The following is a 21,745-nucleotide window of genomic DNA, read 5'->3' on the forward strand; positions in this document are numbered from 1 at the left end:
TTCAGAAGGTGGCGGGGTTCGCTGAAATGGCAAAAATTTCAGCTTTCTTAAAAGCTCAGAAACAGGAGGATCACACACAGGAATGGGCAAAATGGATTGATTATATACAGAATAAATACCAGACTAGGAGTTATTATCTAGCCTTTAGGTAAGAATGTTTAGACCGATAGATGATCAGAGTAAATAGTATATGGGATGTTTGGAATTATTAGAGTGGTATACAGCGGAAGTCAGGGGGGTGGGTTTGTGCGGGAGGTGGGGGAGGGTTAGGGTGGAGGGTGGGGCAATATATATGTATGAATAAATTAGAAGATGGGACTAATGAAACATTGTTAGGCTAGGAGAAATTTATATTAAGAGTTATAGATGTTAAATTAGCTTAGAAAATGATCAATGTGTTATTATTAATTTAAGACTAATCTCTATAGTTTTTGTTGGGAGGAGAGGGGTTATGAGTAATCTATTTTAAGATGGGGGGTGGGGAGGGGGTAAAGTGTTTGGTATAATATTTGAATGTGAATTTTTGCGGGGGGGTATAGCATTTGTATGAGATTTATATTGTATGGAGGGGGGGGGGTGAAAAGGGGGAAAACTTGTTTGTACAAAACTCTTTTAATAAAAAAAAAAAAAAAAAAAAAAAAAATAGTAGTAACTGTGAGAGGGATCTTGGAATCCTAATGGACAACCATTTAAATAGGAGCCAGCAGTGTGCAGTAGCTGCCAAAAAAGCCAATACAGTCCTAGGCTACATAAACAGAGGGATAGAATCAAGATCCCGTGAAGTGTTAATACCACTTTATAATGCCTTGGTAAGGCCACACTTGGAATACTGCATTCAGTTTTGGTCACCATGATGTAGAAAAGATGTGGAGACTCTAGAAAGAGTGCAGAGAAGAGCAACAAAGAGGATTAGGAGACTGCAGGCTGAAACATATGAAGAACGGGTGCAGGAACTGGGTATGTTTAGTTTAATGAAAATAAGGACTAGGGGTGACATGATAGCAGTCTTCCAATATCTCAGGAGTTGCCACAAAGAAGAGGGAGTCAAACTATTCTCCAGAGCACCTGAGGATAGGACAAGAAGCAATGGGTGGAAACTAATCAAGGAGAGAAGCAACTTAGAACTGAGGAGAAACTTCCTGACAGTTAGAACAATTAATCAGTGGAACAGAAGTTGCCTCCAGAAGTTGTGAATGCCCCAACACTGGAAGTCTTTAGCAAGATGTTGGATAGCCATTTGTCTGAAACAGTATAGGGTTTCCTGCCTAGGCAGGGGGTTAGACTAGAAGACCTCTAAGATCCCTTCCAACTCTGCTCCTGTATTGTAAGTGTCTGAAAGTGAAGCACGCAACACAGTAATGGGATATATCAGTAGATGTTTCAACCAGCAGAGGGTAATGAAGCTCTCCAAAACTGCATCTTGTATAATCGGAATGTTTAACTGGGTTTCAGTTATCTCCTACCCCACCTGCTTCCTGCCAAGCCAGCCTTTGATGTTCACGGCTTACGGCACCAGACAACAAACACCATCCAAAGAGTATTCAAGATGAGCTTCGTCCCTGTTGGGTTTTGGCAGCGGTTCATAGCCAGGATGCTGATCAGCCTTGCAGAGATGGATCTTCAGGTATGTGGATGAAAGGACTTCAGCTGGCAATGAAACCTCAACACGTCTTGGCAAATGCGCTTCCTCGGTTTACAATGGAATGTATTGTTTTATCTAACTTGGTTAAAGTTTTGAAGGAGATAAAAGGGGGTGGAAATGAATGCAAAGGGAGAAAATGAGAAGGAACAAAACAGCTCAAAGGCAGAGCTAAGATGAACGAAGGAGGCAATCTAAATGGAAAAGAAGGTGGGGAAAAAACGATACAAGAGAAGTAGCTCCCAATCTTCTTTGCAGCAGTTATAAGTACAATTAGAAAATATATAATTATAGATTCATCTCTTGTTCCATAGTTGTGACTCACTCTGCTCTCTTTTCTATCATCTGTTCTGGCTGAGATGGAATGTAAAGCATCAGCTGTGAATATCTTATGATTTTATGATCTTATGATCATAATCTTATGAGTAGCTTATGATTGTTATGGATCAAAGAAAGTTATATTCTTTAGTAGGGCCCAAAGTCCAAGCTTTACTTGCCATCCTTGGAAAATGTACCTTTTTCATTATGTGCCAGAAGTGCCTTATCATGAGAACGTAATATGCATGGCACAGATGGGATATCTCTGATTCTACAGAAGGACAGGGCAGCCTAAAACTGCAGGCAAAATACCAAGGAGTCTTTGGACTTTTGAGATTCAGAATCCAACATTCTAAAGGGATGGTTTTTTGCTTGTGATGTCTGATAGCATTAAATCTAATCATAATTATGACAACATATTGGCCATTTTCTGGCATGAACCAAACCTATCATAGAATTAGCTATAGGCTGGGTTCTCAATGGCTCTGTTAAATTGTCTGCAATCAGGCACAATTGTGAAGAAGAGATATCTGGGAAATAGAATTGGTAGGATCACTTCTCAACAGTCTGCATCAATATTTTCCCATCTATCTATCTATCTATCTATCTATCTATCTATCTATCTATCTATCTATCTATCTATCTATCTATCTATCTACCTACCTACCTACCTACCTACCTACCTACCTACCTACCTATCATTTATATCATCTATCATCTATCTATCTGTCATCTCTATCATCTATCATCTCTATCATCTATCTGTCATCTCTATCATCTATCTATCTACCTATCATCTCTATCATCTACTATCCATCTATCACCTCTATCATCTATCTATCTATATCTATCTTTCTATCATCTATCTATCATCTCTATCATCTATCTAATCTCTATCATCTGTCTATCTATCTATCTCTATCATCTATCATCCAGCTATCTATCTGTCTGTCTATCTATCTATATCTGTCATCTATCTACTCTATCATTATCTATCATCTATATATCTGTCATTTCTATCATCTATATCATCTATATATCATCTCTATCATTTATCTGTCATCTATATCTATATTTATATCTCTATATCTCTATATCTCTTTCTACTATCTATCTATCTATCTATCTATCTATCTATCTATCTATCTATCTATCTATCTATCTATCTATCTATCTATCTATCTATCTATCTAATGTATTGTCCTCCCATCTTACTGGGCAACTTAGACTATTATTTGCCAAATGATTGTGGTCTGGAATTCAGAAATCAGGGTTTTCAGGAGCAATGTTGGCGAGGATGCCAAATTTCAGTTTGCTAATGGAGATGCCTCTCGATTAAGTCCCTTACAACATGTATCATTCCCTGCCACATTTTTTTAAATTTTGGCCCAATCCGAAGGAGGGTATTTTGTTGGCATCAAGAACCCGCCAAAGCCATCCTTCACAATGATAGAACAGAGCTTTGTTTTTCCCTTCAAAGCAAAAGTGATTCAAGCATGCCTCTAACCATCCTTGTGTGTGTGTTCTGCGGAAGACATAATAGAAAATACATTTGACACTCGTTAATTCTAAGCACTTGATTACATTGGCATTAACTTCATGGGCAATCTGTGTAATTAGCCACCCAATCTTGTTATCTTGTTATTATCTTGTCATCACTTCAAACTGTTCAGTTGATTTGTATCAACACTGGGAATAATTCTGCATGATTTCAGGGCCATAGTAGGCTCGTATAAACATTCAGTTTTTTTCCGGGGGAAAGATTGAAAATATTTCTCGGTAACCCTGTAGGGTGTATTCTTGGTATCACCCCAGAATTAAGGATGCAAAACAACGACCTTCAGTGGCAAGGTGACTGACTGCCGGGAAAAACGCAAAATATGCAACAACATATAGTTTCCCAAAATTGAAACAACCCATTCTTCCTCTGATCTCTTAGCCAGACAGACTTTACTTTGAATAGCCTTCAGTTCTGGGGAAGATTTGGGAAAACCGAAACAGCTGTAAAGAAAAATGTGAAGATGATCAGGAGATAATGTAGGAAGCATTGTATTTTGGGAAGAGATTGAAGGACATGGTTATGATTAGCTTTCAGAAAGCAGGTGTCAGACCTGCCCCAATCTGATCCCTTAGGAAAGAAAGACCATCGACTTCATTTGTTTGAAATGAAAAGTTATTTTACTAAAAGATGTTGGCTGCAGTAAAGTCAGGCAAGATTTTGGTTTCCCACATGCAAAAAATACAGAAAGGTTTCCCCTCCCCCCCCAGCCCTCCCCCCATGACCAGTCCATCTTTAGCCAATCAGAACTTGCTGAATTGTTTTGAGAACACAGACGTTTTGGGCTAATCCACATTCTTTCTCAGGGTGCCTGGCCTTGGATGCTGATACAAATTGGTTCTGACTTCCTCTGGTCTTTATCACCTGTCATTCCCCATCCCTATTTCCCATCATGTACACACACCATTTTATTGCCCATTTATCTTCCCTTCTGCTTCTAACCTTTGATGGCAGGGTTGACCCCCTCTTCTTTGTGGCAGACCCTCAAACACTGGAATACTGCCATCATGTCACCCCTAGTTCTTCTATTCTCTGGACTGGCCTGCAACCATTTTTCATATGTTTTAATCTTAATTGCTCTTCTCTGCACTTTTTCCGAAGTCTCAGCATATTTTTTTTTGTAATGGGGGTGACCAAAACTGGATGCAGTATTCCAGGTGTGGCCTTACTAAGGATTTATTTTATTCATTACTGATCTGGTACCGTTCTTTTTGTAATATGTTCATTTTTCCTCCCCTCTTCTAGTTCTTTGAAAACAAGAGGGTGACCAAGAGCAGAAATAAAACTTCTGTAATCTACAGCTTTACGGGCACCCAAAGAAACAGATGCAGCACCTTCCGTGTTAAAAGAAATCACACCATTTATTGGCAAGAGGGACTGTTTGTCTCCTTCGATGGAGGCTATTTGAGGTAAATATTACAGAAAGTGGATTCAGTCCTAAGGCATTCCAAATCCCAAAGTAAGATGGAACTCTAAAAATGCCTCTCATCCTTGACATTTGTTGGTAAGCAGAGATAATGAGTTTAATTTTTCACAATTCAAAAATTGCAGTAACCGGTTCGCTGCCCCGTTGCTGGGTGGGTGTGGCCAGGGTGGGCGTGGCCTAGTCAGCCTCCTGCACCACGGCGGTTCAAATTGGGCAGTTCACATTTCACCAGGCTCAAGGTTGACTCAGCCTCCCATCCTTCTGAGGTGGGTAAAATGAGGACCCACATTGTGGGGGGCAATAGGCTGACTCTGTAAACTGCTTAGAGGCTGTAAAACACTATAAAGCGGTATATAAGTCTAAGTGCTAGTGCTATTTTCTCTGAAGACAATCCAAAGGTGCTTTTTCAAAAGGCAACTGGGCTTTGTTTTTCCTTGAAAACGTTTTGCTCCTCATCCAAGAAGATTCTTCAGTTCTGACTTCAGTTCTCTTCTTTGGAGACCCACCATAGATAAATGATAAGGTTTTTTCTCAATACCATCTTCTGCATCTGTTCCTCCTCCTCCTCCTCCTCCTCCTCCTCCTCCTCCTCCTCCTCCTCCTCCTCCTCCTCCTCCTCCTCCTCCTCCTCCTCCTCCTCCTCCTCCTCCTCCTCCTCCTCCTCCTCCTCTTCTTTGCTACATTTTCCTGAACTTTGGTCTTTGAAACTCATGATTCGAAACTGCCACATTTTTAGATTATAGTTTTAAAAAAGAAACCCTCCTCAGATTTGGAAATGATGAAGATCAAACATTTTTTTAAAGCCAGAAAGCTTGGGGGCCAAAGTAGATATTTGTATTCTCCTGCTCGCATAACTTTGAACTTGCCATAACTAATGGCTCTGTAATGTTTCCCCCTTTTTTTTGTTGTTGTTCTTTGAGATCAACTTTTTTCTGTGTCGGAGGGATGAGTTCTATTATGATGCTATAAACACGCTACCAGACGGCACAGTTTTCTCAAATCGTCTTAATCTTCGATAATGAATTGTTCCCCATAAGCACTTTTTTTTCCAGCCTGGTTCTGTTTGGAAGAAATTTGGGGGGGGGGGGGGGTTAGTGAAAGCGGAGTTAAGTCCTACAAATTTGCAAAGCATGTCTACACACCACCTTTCAGACCGGGACTTTCAGTGCACAAATGCAAATTGTAAACTTCTTTGACCCTCACACAAGGAAGAGCAATTTCAGGATGCATGCTGTGCATTCACACAGAGGGTTGTATATATATAACCTCCCACTGTTTTTATTTCCAACTACCAGCCTTTTCCCCTTGTCTGATTACAAAAAGATCCCTGTTGAACTGGGACATGAAAGTGGAGTGCTCAATTCCTAGGAATACAAGTGGTCCTCGACTTATAGGACCACAATTGAGCCCAAAATGTCTGTTGTTGTGTGAGCTTTGCCCCATTTTGCATCCTTTCTTGCCACCGTTGTTAAGAGAATCACTGCAGGTGTTAAATTAGTAACACAGTTGTTAAGTGAATCAGGTTTCCCCATTGACTTTGCTTGCTAGAAGGTCTCATGACACGGGGACACTGCAAATCGTCATAACTATGAGTCAGCTACCATTGATCACGGGACTTTGGGGATGCGGCAATGGTCGTAAATATGAAAAACCGACGTAAGTCTTTTTTTTCAGTGATGTAACTTTGAATGGTCTCTACACAAACTGTTGTAAGTTGAGGAGTGTTGCAAGGAGTGAAAGGGCAGGAGGAAGCAAGTCTGTGAAAAATCTGGTCCTCCTGCTACCTCCTGATGTATGCCCCCTTTTGCACTTGGGTGAAAGATGTAGCCCTAAGAAAAACAAATAGAAATACGTAGCTAACGGGGGACAAAAGAGGTTTCGTAGCTGCTGAGTCTCAGTGGGGAAGCTGCTAGAGATATACCCAATTCTCCTTCCATTTCGATCAGTTTCTCAGTCTTCTTTCTCTTTCGCTTTGATTCCCCCAGCGTGGAGTCCTCTGATGTGAATTGGAAGAAGAAGAAAAGTGGTGGCATTAAAATCATCTGCCAGTCAGACGTGAGGGATTTTTCAGCCATGGCTTTCATCACTGATCATGTGAATTCTTTGATCGACCAGTGGTTTCCTGGTAAGAATGATTTCTGCATTTTAATGTGTGCCACTGTGTACACAGAAATAAAGGTTGTCATGTCCTACTCTACCCTACCCTACCCTACCCTACCCTACCCTACTCTACCCTACCCTATCCTACCCTTCTCTACCCTCCTCTACCCTATCCTACCTTCCTCTACCCTCCTCTCCTCTACCCTACCCTACCCTCCTCAACCCTACCCGACCTTACCCTACCCTACTCTACCCTACCCTACCCTATCCTACCCTACCCTACCCTCCTCTACCCTCCTCTACCCTATTCTACCTTCCTCTACCCTACCCTCCTCTACCCTCCTCTACCCTATCCTACCCTACCGTCCTCTACCGTCCTCTACCCTATTCTACCTTCCTCTACCCTACCCTACTCTACCCTATCCTACCCTACCCTCCTCTACCCTCCTCTACCCTATTCTACCTTCCTCTACCCTACCCTCCTCTACCCTACTCTACCCTATCCTACCCTACCGTCCTCTACCGTCCTCTACCCTATCTTACCCTACCCTCCTCTACCTTCCTCTACCCTATCCTACCCTCCTCTATCCTACCCTACCCTACCCTCCTCTACCCTTCTCTACCCTATCCTATCCTAACCTACTCTACTCTACCCTACTCTACCCTACCCTATTCTACCCAACTCTATCTACCATACCATACCCTACTCTACCCTACCCTACTCTACCGTATGTTACCATATCTTACCTTACCTTATCTTGTCATTTTAGCTAAAATGAGGATGAAGTGGCCTAAGCTTGAAACTTTATATTATCTTTAGGGATGTAGCACCCTGGACTATCATATTACAAGAAACAATTTTGTGATTTGTTCTGTTTTGGCTTATTGTGCTGTATGAATCCCATTCATTCATTCTATGGTCGCCTATAGGCCATCTTCACAATGAGTTAAAACATAAAATACAACAAAACAATGAAAACATATCATATCAGAGACAGTTCATACGGTAAAGTAATCACTTAAACTATTTAAACGATCTCACTTAATGTTCTGGCGCAACACCTGTGAGAAGAGCCAGGTTTTCAACCGATGTTATGGATGCTGTGTTATGAATATAAGCCATATTTTGTGGCTTACAATACGGTGTGAATCCATTATTATTTATTTAAGAAACCGTAACTCAGCATGGTTATGAATTCAACCCCACTCTCATGTGATCTACTTCAACTATAATTTGTAAAGATTGCACTGGCCACTTCAGAATGGTTTGTGAAAAATGCACAAATGTTTTCATCTTGTGTGATATTATATTAATGTGATTGCTCACTTCAAAAGTTCACAAACTTGGGGATAATTTAATACAAAGTGTGCGTGTGAGCCTCTGATCATGCACTCAAAAAGAACTAACGAGCTAAAAAACCCCATCCATAAATGCATTTTGAAGACACATTTCCTCCCTTTTCCCGAAATGTCAGTTATAAAATATGCATGCCTCATTGAAAATCAAAGAATACTGTGTTTTTAATTTCAGAATGTTGTCTTTGTTCGAAAGCAGATTCAGATCATTTAACTTCCCCAGTAAATTGATTCATCAACTAATCATCACATTACTCCATTAATTAAGTTAACGCTTTGATCATTTCTGAAAGTTGGTTATGCATGAAAAAGAAGAAAGGAATGGCATTATGAAAACTAAATTCAAATCCTGATCTGAATAAGTTTGGGATGTTTAAACTGATGAAGAAACAGAGTGCTAAAAATACAGATCTAAGTCACTGATTTCATGATTAGGTGATTCTGGCAACAGAACTCAATCAATCTTACCTCCTGGTTAGACCATTGTGCCTCCAGATATCAGTTGCAAGGAAACATCAGCAATAGCACTTAGACTTATACACTGCTTCATAGCCCTGTCTAAGTGGTTTACAGAGTCAGCCTATTGTCCTCAACAATTTTGATCCTCATTTTACCAACCTGGGATGGATAGAAGACTGAGTCAGCCTTGAGCCAGTCAGGATCGAACTGCTGGCAGTGAGCAGTGAATTAGCCTGCAATACTGCATTCTAACCAGAGGTTGGTTCCTACCAGTTTGGCCCGGTTCGGCCCAATAAGGTAGTAACTCGGCCGCCCACGCACCCAAACCAGTTCTATTGTTGGCAGCAGCACCTTTATTTTTGCTTCTCCACATGCACAGAACATTCTCCATAGCAGAAATGTAATATTTCCCCCTTTTCTTGCGTTCTGCGCATGCACAGACCTTTTTTAGGTGTAAATGCGCACACACATTTTTTGCACACCAAACCGGCAATAATGCCGGTAGCATCCCACCACCATGACTCACATAGTAGTAGAGGGATATACATTCATCTCCTTGCAGAGCAATCCGTAAATATATGGTTAGTTACTGTGCTACACCCATTGGAGGATCAGGATGGATCTATTGGAACTCATCTTTGGTTCTACTGTCAAGGAGCACATCCAGAAGCCCAAAGGTATCTGTCGTCCCCAGAAGCCTGGGAGAAACTCCTTATGAAAACTCCTTGTCAAAAGTTACAACTAGCTTTGTCTTCAGCTTTTGAGGGCCAGAAGGAGAAAATAATTGTATGAACTGTGTTAACTGTATTAACTCATTTAATACAATATAACATCAGTTAAATTAAATCAAACATTTGGTTTGAATCAGAAGACTTTAGGGAATATTTGGGGAATGAGCCATGGTGGCGCAGTGGTTAGAGTGCAGTATTGCAGGCTACTTCTTCTGACTGCCGGCTGCCTGCAATTTGGCAGTTCGAATCTCATCACGCTCAAGGTTGACTCAGCTTTCCATCCTTCCGAGGTCGGTAAAATGAGAGCCCAAATTGTTGGGGCAAAGGCTGACTCTGTAAATTGCTTAGAAAATGCTGTAAGGCACTGTGGAATGGTATATAAGTCACTTCTATAATGATGTGACTTATATACAACTTATAAAATCTAGCATTCTAGAATGCTATTGCTATATTGTCCCTGGTGTGTGGGGCATCAAATGGAAATAACGGTTCCTAACTTGAAAAAAGTTGCACAGCTTGAATTTATTTATTTATTTTTAAAAGGCCCTGAAACAAACGATTTTGATAAATAGGTCCTCTAGCTGTCATCCCTAACTATTCCCCACCAGTTTAACTTCCTAAGATTTAGACTTTCCTGCAAGGCAATGTGTTTTTAAGTAAGTAGTGTTTCTAGCAAGCTTCTCAGAGCCTGCAGAGGGAAGGTTTTCTTTGCAATGGCCTTTTCAGACCTTGAAAAGAATTTGGCACGGAAGCCAGTACCTCTTCAGAGAGCATTTTAATTTTCTGGCAACTGGACTCCGAAATTCAGGGCAGGTGCAAAAATTAGAAGTCCGTCAGCATTTTTTATGCATTTTAATAAATTGGTGGTGGTGGTGGGGGAATTGCCAGATTCCTTCCGATTTTGGAATGCCAAAGACTATGGCTGCCTGCCTATACTTCCAGTTCTAGCATAGGATCTTATTTGGATTCAAGGGCAGATGTCACTGCAATCCCCATTGTCCATTCCTCTGATAGCAGTAGCACTTAAAACTTATATACTGCTTCACAGTGCTTTACCGTGGGATTCAGCCAGTTCGTACCTGTTCAGGAGAACTGGTTGTTAACTTTCTAAGCAGTTTGGAGAACCGGTTGTTGGAAGAAATCTCCTTTTGTTTTTTTCCGCTTTACAGGGCGAATCCTGTAAGGAAGGCAGGAAGGAAACATTCTGATGTTGTTTCTAGCCTAATCTTTATTGCCCTGTTTACAGAAACTGCCTCTCCGGTTAACCCTTATTGCATTGTCACAGCTAAGGTGAAGCGCCCATCGACGTGAGTGATATTGAGTTGGTCACGCCCACCCAGTCACATGACCACCAAGCCTCACTTCCCCAGCTGGTCATTAGGACAGAGAACCAGATGTTAAATTATTTGAATCCACCACTGTTCACAGCCCTCTCTAAACAGTTTACAGAGTCAGCCTATTGCCACCAACAATCTGGGTCCTCATTTTACCCACCTTGGAAGGATGAAAGTCTGAGTCCACCTTGAGCCTGGTGAGATTCGAACTGCCAAACTGCTGGCAGGCGGCAGGCAGCAGACGTAGCCTGCAGTACTGCACTCTAACCACTGCACCACTGTGGCTCTTATTTGATATCCATAATTATCAAATTGATATTGATAAATAATGCTCTGGGCAGTCCCCGGGAGTTCTATGGCCTTCAATTATCCATGAGTTATATTTTTCAATTAATTGTGGAAAGTCTATGCAGAGAACTGTTCCGTGAGCATGTTTGATACATGTGCCTATTCTGTCCTGCTCATTCTTCACGTCCTTGTCCAGTTCTGGGACAGATTTGAAAGAGATACCTCCAGTGTGAATGTTTGTGTCCCCCCTGGGAGGGAGATGGAGGGCTCAGAAGTTTGAGATATCAATAAATAAAACTGCATTTCTCCAGCCCTCACTGCCACCGAGAGTGACGGGACTCTACTGATGGAGCAATATGTACCTTGCCCCATCTGTTCAACCACAAAGCCCCAGGATGGAGAGGACAACCCCAGAAAAGAAGATGGACAATACTTCAACATGGAAGACTGCTTTCTCACAGCTATTGAACAAGACCACATCACCTGTGCCCAGCACCCAGATCTACCTGTCCCTTTGCAGGAGCTGGTCCCTGAACTTTTCATGACGGACTTTCCAGCCAGGTAATAAGGAACTTTCATTCTTTCTCCCAAAATTATGGCTTTTGAGTTTCTTCTCCTGAGGTTTCTTACATCCCCCACCCCACCCCCAAATCACCTACTCTGCACAAGAATATACATTAGGGCCATGTTTGCAGCAAATCACGTCCCGTTTTTGACGCTCTGCGCATGTGCGGAAGGTCCTGTGCATGTACGGAGGTGTGCTCACATTTGTGAACCAGTAGTGAAGGTAAATTGATTTCACCCCTGGATATAGGGCCTCGTGCCTGAGCAGGGGGTTGGACTGGAAGACCTCCAAGGTCCCTTCCAACTCTGTTATTCTGTTAATACATTGAGTGTTATTGACTTGACCTAATTATAGTTAGCTTAGTTGCCTAGTTAAAGGGGACCTTGGTCACAGCTGTCCCACCTGTCCAAGTGGTAGATGATCACCTGAAATTGTTATCAAATTGCAGCTTTTAGGATCATAGAAGGTAAGTTAAAAAAAAAACCTTGACTTCTGGTGACAGCAAGTATAATATCTCTTTTGTTGGCAGCTCAGAATCGGCTTTCATTTTTTTCAGGGATTTTTTTTTTAAAATTTCAGAGTTCAGCTGACAAACTGGGATTTCCTTGTGGTCTCCTTCCCTAGTCCTAGTCACATCTAAGCCTGCTTAATTTTTTTGGCATCCCCCCCAGGTTAACTACCAGCTGCTGGATGAAAATGTTAACCACACAAAGCGAACAATGCTTTTAATCTCATCTAAATTGAAATGCAATCAAATCTCATGTTATTCCCATCCTAGCCCCATTTTAGAGGGGAAAGTATCTTTTTCACACTTTGCAAAGTCCAAGTTTGAAGCTCAGCCTGGAGAAAAAAATGTGCATCTTTTTTGTAAACAGACATGCTATCCCAGGAAAAGCTAGTGGGAAAACTGTCGTTCGAAAGCATCCTCTTGCACATGTCAAAAAATGTCTCTTTGGTTTTCTTATTTATTTTATTTGTTTGTTTCTAAAATTTATGGGCCACCTGTCTTACCTGAGTCTCCCATACCTGTCTTTTGAAGTGATGCTACCCATTAAAAAAAACCACATTAGCTACTGCCAATAAAACAGCCTGTCTATCAAAGATAGTAATTTAAAAAATGTGTTCTCTTCTTGATTATCTTCTAGTCAGCAGATGGCTGGAAGGAAAAAAAAAGACTCATCTTGGCCAGGGAAGTGGGCATTGTCTGTGGGAGATTAGGAAGAGGAGAAACGAGTGATGCTAAATCTTGCGTTGACCGAAATTGCTTAATAATCCCATTTCTCTCTCTGCTTCATTCGGTATGCTTGGCAGATTATTCTTGGAAAATAGCAAACTGGAATACGTAGAAAATGAAAACAGTATCCTCGGCCAAGGAGGAAGTGGGACGGTTATCTACCGGGCACAATATCAAGGGAAGCCGGTAGCCATCAAGCGTTTTCAGATTAAAAAGTATAAGACTTCTGCCAATTCAGCAGCAGGTAAGGAAGCCAGCATTGAGCAATGTGGAACAGTGGCTTTTCTCCTTCCACATGTAGGCAAATGTTACCTCTTTTCAGTATCAGGAGCACCTGTTTAAATGTAGCCTTTAGAGCGGGGGTCTCCAACTTTGAGAACTTTTAAGACTTGTGGACCTCAGCTCTTAGAAATAACCGCTTCATAAATGCATGGCACAACATAGGAGAGCAAGCACATCAGGACTAGATTTAGAAGTCCACTTGTTCTGACCGAGGCTTCCCAAGAGCATGAAGCAAACTCCTTGTCCCAACAAAATGTCTGTTCTTCTTTGCACAGACACCATGCTGAGGCATCTGCGGGCGATGGATGCCATGAAGAGCTTCTCGGAATTCCGCCAAGAGGCCAGCATTCTCCACTCACTGCAGTACCCCTGTGTGGTCTCCTTGACTGGGATCAGCATCCACCCACTCAGCTTGGCCTTAGAACTGGCTCCTTTAGGCAGCCTGACCACTGTACTCTCCGAAAACTCTAAAGGTAAAAGGAAGATCTTCTGACCAGGCATGTCCATCATGGAATCTTTAGCCAATATTGCACAGGAAGTCTTTGACTGATGACCACAACGGAGCCCAAAGTTTCTGTGAGAAAGTTGTTAAGTGAGTTTTGCAACTTTTCTTGCCACGGCCGTTAAGTGAATTCCTACAATTGTTAAGTTAGGTTGGTTCCCCTCGCACATATGAGCTAGTCGTTCCTGACTCTAAGGGGTGGTGCTCATCTCCATTTCAAGGCCAAAGAGCCAGTGCTGTCCGAAGACGTTTCCGTGGTCATGTGGCCGGCATGACTCAACGCTGAAGGCGCACGGAACGCTATTACCTTCCCACCAAAGGTGGTCCCTATTTTTTCTACTTGCATTTTTATGTGCTTTTCGAACTGCTCGGTTGTCAGAAGCTGGGACAATAACGGGAGCTCACTCCGTTATGTGGCGTTAGGGGTTCGAACCGCTGAACTGCCGACCTTCTGATCGGTTGTTAAGTGAATCTGGCTTCCCCATTGACTTTGCTTGTCAGAAGGTCAGAAAAAGTGATTGCATGATGCTGGGACATTGCAGCCATCATAAATATGAACCATTTAGAGATGCCACAATAGTCATAAGTGTGAAAAACGGTCATACGTTACTTTTTTCAGGGCTGTTACTTTGAACGGTCACTAAATGAATGGCTGTAAGTTGAGAACTACCTACACTTTCAGACTTGCAAGATTCTATCAATGTAGCTTTTGTTAAGTCTATCCCCGTTAGGAGACTAGAGTTCAGTAGCGGAATGTAGTAACGAATCAGCCTGTTGAATAGTCACTCACAGCCACCAAAGGTAAGACAAAGAATAGAATAGCTTTACTTGCGTAACAAAAATAGGATAAATAGTCTCCAAACAGACTATAAGCAGTCTTGAAGTATATACAGTCTATTTACACCTCGTTGAAGTTACAGCTGCTCAACTCACAATTCATCATGTAGACAGGTAACTTACTTACAGACTAGCCACCATCCAATACACGGTCTTCTCTCCAATACAAAGCTCATACACTATCAGTCAGGAACAGTCAGGAACAATCAGGAACATCAGTAGCTATCCGGGGAGGGAGACCGTAATAATTCCTTCCTCCTTATATGGCTGCTTAAAGGAATTAGCATCCAATTACATCTCTCTAGCATTTAAAGTTACAGATACATTTGCTACAATCATGTCTTATATACATTGCCAAGCCAAGACTAGGGTTACATCCCTAACAGCTTTACAATAAAACAAATGAGCTCATCTGGTCATGTTTACTGTCTGATTTATCCGGTGAGGTCCCATCAATCTTGCAAGTCTAAAAGTACATCCTCCCGCCAACTCCTTTTATAGCCCAAGAAACTAAGGAGAGTGTTCTGAACTTCTTGCCCCACCTAGTATCCAACTACGGGCTATACTGTCTCTTATCTAAGTAGTAGCATCTCTTCACCTGAACTCCCAAGGTCTTCCCCACATGCCGTTACACTATTAGAGGTGCTTATTATTGTAGTTGACAATCAGATTGTCAAGTTTGAAGTGCGCTTTTGCTGTTGCAACCATTATTGCTTCTCAGCTTGCCAATGAACCAGGTGGGAGGGAAGGGAATGTAGGATCCAAGAAGATGAACCTTAAGAGCCAAGGACACTTTGGCAAGTGTTTGCCAAAACCAAAGGCTTTTTCTCATAACAAAACAATGGCATTCAATTGGACAATGTGACCTGCATTAATAGCGGGCAGGAAAATCCTATACATTAATTAGATGGGTTTGCGCAGGAATTAGCTAGATCTGGTTTTGCTCTCATCAGTGCCGAAATGATGTACCCAATAAAGTTTGGCATTCAGAGATTGGATTGTCTCAACCATGCCTGCTTTGGTGGGGTTCGTCAGTCAGAACATTGACACAGATGGTCTTTTCTCCCATCTTTTGCTCTTAGGAGCTCCTTTTGTGCCTCTGGGGCCTATGCTGACCTTCAAGATCACCTATCAGATTGCCGCAGGCCTGGCCTACCTTCACAAGAAGAAAATCATTTTCTGTGACTTGAAATCCGACAACATCCTCGTGTGGTCTTTAGACGTGAAGGAAAGCATCAATATCAAACTGTCCGACTATGGGATTTCTCGGCAGTCCTTCCATGAAGGAGCTTTGGGGGTGGAGGGCACTCCTGGCTATCAGGCTCCAGAGATACGACCTCGGATTGTCTACGATGAAAAGGTACATGCACAGAAGGTGCCATGACAGGCTCTGCCATCCAAACTGCAATTCATGGCTCATCTATTAGCCAGAGTCAAGATTCTACTTCCCATCAACATGACAACAAGTGAAGCTACCATATTTTTCGGAGTATAAGATGCACCCTTTTCAACCAAAAAAGAGGGTGAAAATCTGGGTGCATCCTATACACTGAATGCAACATTTTTAGCCTCCCGAAACCCCACTCCCTTTGCAAAAATGGCCATGCATAGCCTTTAGGAGGCTTCCAGAGTGCTCCTAAACTGGGGATGGCAAAAATGAGCAAAAAAGGGCAATTTTTTGCTTGTTTTTGCCCTCCTCCCAGCCCCCAAGAGCACTCTATAAACCTCCTAAAGGCTATGAATGCCCCCCCTTTTTTTGACAAAAAAGACTGCCCATTTTGGCAAAAAACGGGCCATTTTTGTGAGGTACAAAAACTTTTTAATTTGCCTCTTCAAACTCTTGGTGCGTCTTATACTCTGAAAAATATGGTATATATACGAGCTGCGGTGGCACAGTGGTTAGAGTGCAGTACTGCAGGCTACTTCTGCTGACTGCTAGCTGCCTGCAATTTGGCAGTTCGAATCTCACCAGACTCAAGGTTGACTCAGCCTTCCATCTTTCTGAGGTGGGTAAAATGAGGACCCAGATTGTTGGGGGCAAGAGTCTGACTCTGTAAACTGCTTAAGGCTGTAAAAGCACTGTGAAGCGGTATATAAGTCTAAGTGCTGTTGCTATATGTCCTTGACTGTTTCATCTTTTTTTTTCGCAAGTGACTTTTTACAAGAAAATATTTCTTGTCCCTGACTTCAACGGTAGGACACACAGAGAAAGAACAGTGCAGTTGAGTCTGACTCAGATTCCACTCCATCTTAAATGGGATTTACATCCGCTTCATGTTGAAATGTGACCTCGTGCTTTTCCGCAGTGTCTCTTAATTTTGCGTCTTAATGCTATTTCCCCCCTATTAGGTTTTTTTTTTTTTCCTTTGCACTGATTGTTATTCCAGACTTTGGAAATAAAAGGAAAGCCAAAAAGTGATATATAAAGGAAGGGGCAAACAACCTGGTGAAATACAACCCCCACAATCACATGCTGGTTGAAGCTGACGGGATAGGAAGCTTTGCAGAGTTCATACTCAACTTTCTTGCCTTCCCCACTGCCATGAATCTCAGTTTCTCTGTTCCCTTTGCTCTGGCTTAGGTGGACATGTTTTCCTATGGAATGGTGTTGTATGAGCTGCTGTCGGGGCAACGGCCCATCCTGGGACAGCATCAGCTGCAAATTTCGAAGAAACTCTCCAAGGGGATCCGTCCCGTCCTGGGCCAGGCAGAAGAAGTACAATTCCACCGACTGCAAGCTCTCATGGTGGAATGTTGGGACACGAAACCTGAAAAGGTAGAAGAGGATTTTGGAGTTCAGGCTGCGATGTCCGATGTCTTTCTTTTTTTAAACGAAAGCTTTTATTTTATTTCAATGCAAACAATCCATCTTCCACTTCAAGGCGTGTCGTCGGGGTGCAAGTATTTTGTGAAAACAATTAAAATTTACAGTCATGTTCATTATTTAATCTTTTCTTAGCTTAAAATATTAGAATGTGTAGAAGTGAATAGATTAACACTGGCTATTAAAGAGAAAGAGCAAACGGAGTACTATACCATTTGGAAATTGTTTTATCGATGGTTAGAGAATAGATGTAAGAATTAGTGGTAAAAGGAGTTGTGTAAAAGAAATGTACCAATGGTTAATGTATAACAAGTGGGGATCCCTAAAATTAGCTTTGCCCAGGCATGTTATCCATGTCCCATCTTCTCAGCCAACTATTTGGTCCATCTAAGTGAGATCCTGCAATTGTGGGTCAGGACATCTGCAAGGTGTTGAGTTACGGAAATCTAATTTCAATCCATTTGTTGTTGGTTGTTGCTACAGCACTCATATTGTATATTATCGAATGCCTCAGTCTTTCTATGGTGCTTGGTTGTGCCATAAGATAGGAGCACATGCTCCTATAATAATGGTTGAATAATGGTTTCTCGAAACTATGGTTTATTGGGCAAGCTGCAGCCTAGATGGCTTAGTATTTGGTTGAATAATGGTTTCTCGAAACTATGGTTTATTGGGCAAGCTGCAGCCTAGATGGCTTAGTATTTTGGGTAAATCCAGCTTGTAAATAGAGAGTTCTGAATAGGGCTCAATGGTTGTGCAGTGGTGAGAATGCAGTACTGCAGGCTACTTCTGCTAACTGCCGGCTGCCAGCAGTTCGATCCTGACTGGCTCAAGGTGAACACATCCTTCCAAGGTGGGTAAAATGAGGATCCAGGGACAAGATGCTGAGTCTGTAAAACCGCTTGTAGAGGGCTGTAAAGCACTATGAAGCGGTATATAAGTGCTATTGCTACTGCTATATAAACTTCATTCCTTAAAATCTAACCTTTCTTTTTATACAGCGTCCCCTGGCCATTTCGGTTATAGGACAAATGAAAAGTCCTTCCTTTGCCACATTCATGTACTTCTTGCCTTGTGGGAAACAGTCTGTCTTCTCTTTCCAAGGACAGGACCACACCGTAGTATTCTGGGATGAGAAGGAAGATACCAGGTTGGTATTTAAAAAAAAAAAAACACCACAAACTTTTTCTTGTGATCTGCAATGTAAATAGATTATTTGCTCAGTATTTCTTGAACTGTGGATAAAGATGCTGTCAGAGTTTGTTGCAGAAATCACATCCAGAAAGCGCACACACAGATAACCGATTCAGCAGGATTCATTAAGTTATTTATATACATAATAACACATGAGTAAATGTACAATACCAATAGTGGATTCGCCAACGTGGTAGTAGTTACAGGCAAAACACAGGCAGAGGATAGATTGGTTTCCAGTTTCAATTTAGAGGGCAGACTACATTAGTTTTCTTGCACAGACTCAGAGCTACATAGGTAAGCCACGCCCAAGCTCCGAGCCATCTGGCATGGCTCTCAGTCACAAACTAGTTCCCATTGGCTGACCTTGTTGCCATGTCCTATTCCAGTTCATGAATATGCTGATAGATGCTTTCCTCAAATACTGTATGAAGGGCTTTTTTCTTCACTCTCTTTTCTTATCATAAACGCTGTGATTTGGGCCGTCCTTGGTGCTCTCTCTGAGCTTGGTGGTTTTCTTGCAGACATTTCATTACCAAACTAGGTAACATTATTAGTTCACCGTTGATATTATCTAGTTGGCTAATTAAATATCGACAAGATAACCACTAAGCTCAGAGAGCACCAAGGACCCCACAATTCAACCCTGAGCGACGAATGTTTTCTTCTATTGATACCTGTGGTTTGTTTTGCTCTCATTCCCAGACTAAAAAATATTACCATAATTGATTAGACTACCCTGTAGCCTGTAGGTCCTGGAGAACATGGCCTTTAGTTTAGTCAGCCTCTGCTTTGCTGCTTGCTTTCGGCTGCCATTGAAACGGGGAGGGGGGGGAGATAACATGGTGTTTGGGAGGGGAAGCTTAAGCACAGGAGTGAATGAAGAAGGGAGTGGTTTTCTCACCATCTACTGCGCATGCTGCAGAGAGTGGAATTGCCGCCAAGGCCAACCGTCCGGCATACCAACCTGTTGATGGGTTTTGAAGCTGCAGCCCACATGACACCTGTGGGGTGTACGGATTGGACTGGGGGATGGGGTTACTAGGAGGAGGGAGTTGGGTCACATATTGATATCTATGATTACATGCGCTTTTGCCTCAGATCTTGCTTTGCCTAGCTGCTATCTACTCATAACCAGTAAAATTACTCTTAATTCTGAAAAATGGAATTGAGTGGTTTCTTTCTTGGTTACTGATGGAGGCTGCCCTGACAACCACCCTACCTGTAGGTCCTGGAGAACATGGCCTTTAGTTTAATGGCTGGAAATTATAGGTCTTATTTCTCAACCCATATGGAGGGCATCATGGTCCATTTGGTCCCCTTTAGTAGAAGAACATGATCTAGGGGCCATTAGAAAAAGAACCATCTAGGTAGCCAAATGGTCTTGAAATAAATGTTTTCATAGTTTGAATTTTCCAAATTTGGCAGCTTGAGGTATCCATACTTTCCTCAAAAGGGTTTCTTAATCTCCTTTAAGTTGATATATGGTTCTTTATGTTATTCTGTTCTGTTCTAGTCTAGCCTACTCTAGTCTATGGTTCTATATGTTCTTCTATTCTATAAGTTCATATATGGTTAACTGAGCCACTGCGTCAAAGAGACATGGCAGCCCAGTGGCTAAGACACTGAGCTTGTCGATCAGAAATGTCAGCATTTCGGCGGTTCAAATCTCTAGCAACAGAGTGAGCTCCTGTTACTTGTCCCAGCTTTTGCCAACCTAGCAGTTCGAAAGCACATTAAAAAATGCAAGTAGGAAAATAGGAACCACCTTTGGTGGGAAGGTAACAGCATTCTGTACACCTTTGGCATTTAGTCATGCCGGCCACATGACCAGGGAGACGTCTTCGGACAGCGCTGGCTCTTCGGCTTTGAAGCGGAGATGAGCACCGCCCCCTAGGGTGAGGAACGACTAGCACGCATGTGCTGGGGAACCTTTACCTTTACCGAAGTTGATTACAAATTCCTTGATATCATTTTGTGCTAACAAAATGACCATTATATACAGAACTAAGGAAAATTGACCAGGTTGAGAATAACAGAGTACTCATTTTCAATTGGTTTCAACCATCTCCATTCTTCACTGTTTTGTGGTGCTTGTGTTTGCGTGTTTTCCCGCAGGGCAACAAAGCAAAAGAGCACATCTGATTCAAATCCTTAGCTGCATAATGTCTTTTTTGTTTCCAGTCTTTTAAAGATGTCCAGTATCCAGTGATTAAATTTATGAGTTCTTTGTGGTTTTTCCCTTGCGAACAAAAACAGTATCATCTTGGGGTTAATGGAAAAACAAACTCTTTGTTCCTCTTTGGAAAAGTTATCCTCATACATTGTTTGAAGAGAGGTCTACAAACATTATGGATAATCTAACTTAACTTCACATTGGGTTACATACAGAAATTGTGAGCATGGAAGATGCACAGCCGGCCAAAAACCAGAGTTGGGGTAGTGCAGAATTTCAGTGCACACCATTAGATTTGCTGGGTGGGCCAAGCACCCTCAGTCAGGAAAACAAAGATTTAGTGTTCACACTGGGGCAAAAAGACTGTATAGTCACTTGTTTGAAATGGTATAGGGGGTTGGACTAGAAGGCCTCCAAGGTCCCTTCCAACTCTATTCCGATTGATTAAAAAAATGATAAAAGATGCAAACAATAATGAAAAGACGCTAAGAAAACTAAAGGCTAAGATTGCTTTACTCCAGTGCTACTATATATACCTATGTATGTGGATTTTGATCCTACAATAAAATCTAATACCAACTGAACTTAAAGAAAAGAAATTGGAGTAAAAAGTGCAAGCAAAAAGAAACAAAAGAAAAAGAAAAGTAAGAATATAATAAAGATATTGTGCTATCTATTTATTGTCTTTATTTGTCTGTCGATCACCTATCTATTTCTATCTATCAACTATCTATCATCCATCCATCCATCCATCCATATCTATCTATCCATCCATCCATCCATCTATTCATCATCATCTATCTAATAACTTCCAAACTTCATCACAAATTTAAACAAATTTACTTTCTAAAGTTATACATTTCATTTTTCATACCATAGCCCATTTGTTATCCATAAACAGATAGGTAAAATACCATCTTTT

The 21,745-nt window shown here is 41.7% G+C and overlaps 1 protein-coding gene across 1 annotated transcript in view; it reads left to right on the top strand.

Annotated features, from left to right (window-relative positions):
• The first annotated feature begins 1,455 nt into the window (after nt 1–1,455).
• The window catches only part of LRRK1 (leucine rich repeat kinase 1), a 33,532-nt gene continuing 13,242 nt past the window's right edge, over nt 1,456–21,745 (top strand). Inside the window, exons 1-9 of the mRNA XM_081964811.1 lie at nt 1,456–1,624; nt 4,761–4,924; nt 6,927–7,066; nt 11,521–11,770; nt 13,086–13,252; nt 13,566–13,763; nt 15,712–15,989; nt 17,211–17,405; nt 18,455–18,603. Coding sequence (XP_081820937.1) covers nt 1,547–1,624; nt 4,761–4,924; nt 6,927–7,066; nt 11,521–11,770; nt 13,086–13,252; nt 13,566–13,763; nt 15,712–15,989; nt 17,211–17,405; nt 18,455–18,603 — 1,619 coding nt within the window. The 5' untranslated portion in view covers nt 1,456–1,546. The remainder of the gene's footprint in view (nt 1,625–4,760; nt 4,925–6,926; nt 7,067–11,520; nt 11,771–13,085; nt 13,253–13,565; nt 13,764–15,711; nt 15,990–17,210; nt 17,406–18,454; nt 18,604–21,745) is intronic.

This window comes from Natrix helvetica (assembly GCF_964273705.1).
Source record: "Natrix helvetica genome assembly, chromosome: 12".
Lineage (NCBI taxonomy): Eukaryota > Metazoa > Chordata > Lepidosauria > Squamata > Natricidae > Natrix > Natrix helvetica.